The sequence below is a fragment of the Esox lucius genome, chromosome 1, assembly GCF_011004845.1.
Source record: "Esox lucius isolate fEsoLuc1 chromosome 1, fEsoLuc1.pri, whole genome shotgun sequence".
Lineage (NCBI taxonomy): Eukaryota > Metazoa > Chordata > Actinopteri > Esociformes > Esocidae > Esox > Esox lucius.
Genome location: NC_047569.1, coordinates 13,631,914 through 13,637,913, shown reverse-complemented (window position 1 = coordinate 13,637,913; position 6,000 = coordinate 13,631,914). Strand labels below are relative to the sequence as shown.

At 39.7% G+C, this 6,000-nt stretch overlaps 1 protein-coding gene across 1 annotated transcript in view; it reads right to left on the bottom strand.

Annotated features, from left to right (window-relative positions):
• Positions 1-343: 343 nt before the first annotated feature.
• LOC105023580 (von Willebrand factor A domain-containing protein 5A-like) overlaps positions 344-6,000 on the bottom strand; it is a 40,335-nt gene continuing 34,678 nt past the window's right edge. Inside the window, exons 13-16 of the mRNA XM_034293439.1 lie at positions 4,779-4,985; positions 3,513-3,670; positions 3,224-3,367; positions 344-930 (exon numbers count right to left, since the gene is read on the bottom strand). Of these exons, the coding sequence (XP_034149330.1) occupies positions 730-930; positions 3,224-3,367; positions 3,513-3,670; positions 4,779-4,985 (710 nt within the window). The 3' untranslated portion in view covers positions 344-729. The remainder of the gene's footprint in view (positions 931-3,223; positions 3,368-3,512; positions 3,671-4,778; positions 4,986-6,000) is intronic.

Genomic DNA, 6,000 nt, shown 5'->3' with positions numbered 1-6,000 from the left:
ATGTGTTGATTAAAATAATTTTGGGATGAACGCAATATAATTGAATGTTCCAGAATATCATAGTGGAATATATTTATATATATATATATATATATTTTTTTTTTTTTTTTTTTTTAAATACACAGTTTAAGTGAATGATCCTATATACATATACTCTATCGTAAATGCTACGTACCCTGCCTCAGGTTGGAAAAACTATCAGTCCTGTCATTATACTGGTATGCTGTATTTGGAAAATAAATTCTGAACACAGTGACTCTCCATCACGTTTAGAAACACCTGCTCTAGGTTCCATGACAATAGAACAAAGGTTAGTGACGTAATAAAATAACCCATAAAGATGTGGAGTATAACAGACTTTATTGTAAAAAATATGCATAATTAAATGAATACAGAGACACAGTGTTACATGTGTTACAGAGCATAGGCACAGGGATGGGCTTTCATTTGGCTTTACATAATATTGTCCACAACTTTTCCCTGCATGCATTTTTAACCCTTAACTGCATAGGCGAAGTAAGGGTGCAATATGCAATAATTAAGGCACCAATTGTTTCTAGTTGCCTACATGAAATAAATTACTAAAACAAACTAATCACAAAACAAATATATAGTAGCTTTTCATTAATATTGATATGTAAAAAAAAAACAATACTAAGATTAACATGAATGTCACAACAGTCAAACACCTTTTAGGTTATTATAGGCAAGAGGTTTTACTATGCTTGGTCAGGGGTACAGCTGTTTGTTTGCAGGAGGCAACAAAGAGCCAGCAGAGTAGCATGTGAATCTGACCCGTGGTAGAGCAGCAGGAATGGGGGAGAGAGAGGGGTCAGGCAAGGTGAAACTCTCAAAGCCCCATTGTGTCCATCTGCACCTGGCAACGCAGAAGGTTGTTTCCAGCCAGGACACACTCTGACACATTGGCCGCTGAAACACACGTGACAAGAACAGGCATCATTATACTGGCAAGGTTGGGCAAAATGTGTGAAGACAAATACCACCAGAATTGTATGGTAATCACACAAAGATTTCAGCAGGGGTGTCTAACAAACGGCCCACAGGCCAGATCCTATATGGCCCGCAGGTGTGTGATTATTTATTTATTAATATACTCTGATCAGCCATAACATTATGACCACTGACAAGTGAATTGAATAACATTGATGATCTCATTATCATGACACCTGTCAAAGGATGGGATATATTAGGCAGCAAGTGAACATTCTGTTCTCAAAGTTGATGTGTTAGAATCAGGAAAAATGGGCAAACAGACAAGCTACTGTAGCTGAAAATTAATGCTGGTACTGATAGAAAGGTGTCAGAACACACAGTGCATCGCATGTTCTGCTGGGAAACCTTGGGTCCTGCCATTCATGTAGATGTTACTTTGACATGTACCACCTACCTAAGCATTGTCAAAGACCATGTGTATCCTTTCATGGCAACGGTATTCCCTGATGGCATTGACCTCTTTCAGAGGGATGATGCGCCCTGCCACAAAGCAAAAATGGTTTATGAATGGTTTGAGGAACCATTCCTGAGTGTGTTCCTGCCAGGCTGTTCTCCTTTGGAATCAGTGAGGGGGCCAACTCTGCACTCATCTCTGGGATGGAGTCCCTGGCTTGATGGGTCAGGGCTGTTTTGTCGGCAAAAGGGGGACCTACACAATATTAGGCAGGTGATCATAAAGTTATGGCTGATCGGTGTATCTCCATACTGTTTCCAGTCCACACAAAAAATAAATTAGGTCACAGATTGTCAGGGACAATGAAGCATTATAGACAGAATTATTTTTAAGTAGTTTTGAAAGCAGCTAAATGCAGCCCCTGAAACAAAATGACTGACACCCATGGTTTACAATGTATTCAGTACAAACACAGAGGGGGGAGAATATACAAGAATAACTGTATAGCGTTATTCTACAAACACAGTATGACCAAAAGCATGTGGACACCTGACCATCACACCTATATGGGCTTGTTGGACATCCCATTCCAAAACTATTAGCATTAATATGGAGTTGCACCCCCCCCCCCCCCCACAGGCAGTGATGGATGAGAAGGCCTGGTTCACATTGAATGTTCCAATTCATCCTAAAGGTGTTCGGTGGGAATCAGGGTTCTGTGCAGGCAACTCAACTCCTCCACACCAACCTCGTCGAATAATGTCAATATGGACCTTGCTTTGTGCGCAGGGGCACAGTCATGCTGGGACAGGAAAAGACCTTCCCCAAACTGTTGCCCAACGTTGGAAGCACCCAATTGTCTAAAATATCTTTGTATCCAGTATCATTTTGATGACCCTTTACTGGAACTAAGGGGCCTAGCCCAAAGCCTAAAACACAGCCCCAGACCATTATCCCTCCTCCAACAAACTTTATAGTAGGCACTATGTATATCGGTAGTGTTCTGTCCATCAAACTGCCGATGCTTCGCATTGCACATGTTAATGTGGGGCTTGCGTAAATCAACCCATTTCGTAAAGCTCCTGACGCACAGGTCTTGTGCCGATGTCGCTTCCAGGGGCAGTTTGGAACTCTGTTGTGAGTGATGCAACAAAGAATAAGCTCTTTTCACGTGCTAGGCTTTTCAGGACTCACTCTGTAAGTTTGTGTGCTCTACCACTATGTGGCTAGGCCGTTGTTGCTTTTAGACGCTTCCACTTCACAATTATAGCATTTACAGTTGACCGGGGCAGATCTTGTAGGGCAGAAATGTCACAAGCTCACTTGTGGACAAGGTGGCATCCTATCACAGTGTCATGTTTAAAGTCACTGAGCTCTTCACTATGACCCATTGTACTGCCAATGTTTGTCTATGGAGATTTCAAGGCTATGTGCTGGATTTTATACACCTGTGAACAATGGGTGTGGCTGAAACAACTGAATCAATAATTAGTAGGGGCGTCCACATACTTTTGGCTATATAGTGTATACCACTTAAGTGATATTAATTCAAGAAATAATTGCTAATTTCTTGAATGAATATCAACACAGATTTTTTATATTTCAACTATTTCCTATATGTAGACCTCTAACAATTTTGCTAAAAGCCTGCAAAACCAACACAGACTTCCTATAAACTTGCATAGAAAATGTTATCTACATGATCATGCAGATAAAAGCTCATTGCCAATTCCCTTTAAATGAAACAAACCTTCCAGAAAATAGTTGAACTAAACCACTTGTAATCAGGGCAGTAAGGTTTAGATGCCTTTTTACCATGAGTCTGCTGTAGCTACCTTTCTGAGCCTTGATCCATGACACTGCTTTTATCGCCAGAAACTGCCACTCCTCCTGAGCCTCCATCTTGAACCCATAGAGCCAAACCAGGGCTAAAACCGTGGCCCAAACCTCCTGGTTCACCTGAGAAAGGGAGCTTAATATGAACTTCCACTAGAGCACACATGCAGATATTCTGGGTGAATGCATTGTCTTATAGCACACTCATCTTCATCATCATACTGCCTGTGGAAACACCATATTGCCAAATTTAAACATGTAGACACACCTGTGCTGGCATTGGCTTGGCCACATCTTCCTGAGGCTTTCCCAGGACCTCAGCCAACGCTGGATCCAGAATCCAGGAACCAGAGGCCTTTTGAAGGGAGATCAGCTGGAGGAGAGGCTCATTTTCAGGTGTAGGAAGTGGGACTGGAGACTGTAATTCTGATGGGATCGGACATCCAATGGTTAAAAAGACTACAGACTACCTAATGACTTAGGTACAAAAAGGTTAACAAAGACATTCTTCAAAAGCATCATAACCTGAAACGACAATGTAAGTGTTTGTTGTATATACTATAAAGCTGTTGTATAAGACTTCTGCAAGACTATCAATAACACAATTAATTACTGTAATTACCGTATATTCATATTCAAAATAAATGTATATCAACTGGAAGATGCCAACATTTCTATACAGCCAGGAAATGTAAAAAGGATCAAAGCTATGCCATTTTTAAGGTCAATTCCACATTTAAAGTGACAGTAAGTTCATACATTTTAAGAAAGCTAGGTGTAACAACAGCTTAGTTGTGAAAGCCAATTTGAGGTGACTGTTTGCATGTCATTCAAATATACTATATGTATGCCTAGAGGACTATTCAGCACTACTATAATGGGTTTCTATTATATAACACTATTATATCACACATACTGAACTGACATGATAAGTATACTGTACTGACATATGATATACTATACCTACATATGATATACTGTATTTCTGCTTACTTCTTTGTGCCAAACTGACTATATGTTATAAGTGTGTTATTATGCAGAGAAATAATATGTTAATATAAACAGATTGTGTTGATATAAACATTACTGATGTAAACACGACGACGCTTCATGTCTTAAAGTTAGCATAGGCCAAAACACCTGGATTTCTGAACTTTTTACACCATAATGAAAGTTACAGATGTGTATTTCATCAAATGCCAGCACCAGACTCCTTATTTTGTATGAATAAAGTTCATTTTTTGTGTAAATGAAGTGAGGGGGTTTCATTGTTTTGACTCCTGACCAACTTGCAGCTCAGTGTGTAAATGTCCTTAACAGTAGAGCTTTGTGTTTTTTGTTGTGAGGAACAGCAACTTTGTACTGATAGTTTGGCTCAAGATGAAATGATCTCAATGAGACAACCCTGGTACAATAATGTTAATGAACATGAAATTTGGGAAACTAGCATTTGCAAAGTGTGTTAACATTATCAAAATGGTATATTAATCTTACTACTCAGAGTAATCATATTATTCTGTAAATGTAAACGTATCAACTGAGGTTGTACAATGATCAGCTTGGTCATCGACATTCTTCACTGACTGAGGCACCATTCTGTCTACTGATTTCGACATCTTCGACCTGATATGTTTCTCTTTGGAGAACAGCCAGAAACTTATCTTTTTCATCTTAGACACGGCCATAGCACATGTCAAGGGCGCAGGCACATGTGCCTTCCTCAAGTGCTTGGAATCACCTTCTGTAAGAGAGAAGAATAATAATATACAGTTCTGCTCATGGAGTTTGCATACCCTGGCAGAAAGTGTGACATTTTGGCAATATGACTGATCATGCCAAAAAACAGTATTTTATTGAAGGTTAGTGATCATATCAAGCCATTTATTATCACATAGTTGTTTGGCTACTTTTTAAATCATGATGATAACAGATATCCCCCAAATGGCCCTGATCAAAAGTTTACATAGCCTTGAATGTTTGGCCTCGTTACAGACACACAAAGTGAAAATGGCAATTAAAGATGAATTTCCCACACCTGTGGCTTATTAAATTGCAATTAATGTCTGGGTATAAATAGTCAATGTGTTTGTTAGCTCTCACGTGGATGCACTGAGCAGGCTAGATACTGAGCCATGGGGAGCAGAAAAGAACTGTCAAAAGACATGCGTAACAAGGTAGTAGAACTTCATAAAGATGGAAAAAGATATAAAAAGATATCCAAAGCCTTGCAAATGCCAGTCAGTACTGTTCAATCACTTATTACAAAGTGGAAAATTCAGGGATCTATTGATACCCAGCCAAGGTCTGGTAGACCAAGAAAGATTTCAGCCAAAATAATTATTTCTGAATAAAAAAAAAAACCCATAGGTAACCTTGGGAGAAATACAGGCTGCTCGGGAAAAAGACAGTGTGGTTGTTTCAAGGAGCACAATACCACGATACTTGAACAAAAATTAGCTGCATGGTTGAGCTGCCAGACAGAAGCCTTTACTGCGCCAATGCCACAAAAAAGCCCCATAACAATATGCCCAACAACACCTTGACACGCCTCACAGCTTCTTGGATACTATAATTTGGAATGACGAGACCAAAATAGAGCTTTATAGTCACAACCAAAAGTGCAATGTTTGGAGAGGGGTCAACAAGGCCTATAGTGAACAGAATACAATCCCCATTGTGAAGCATGGTGGTGGCTCACTGATGTTGTGGGGGTGTGTGAGCTCTAAAGGCATTAGGAATCTTGTAAAAACTGACGG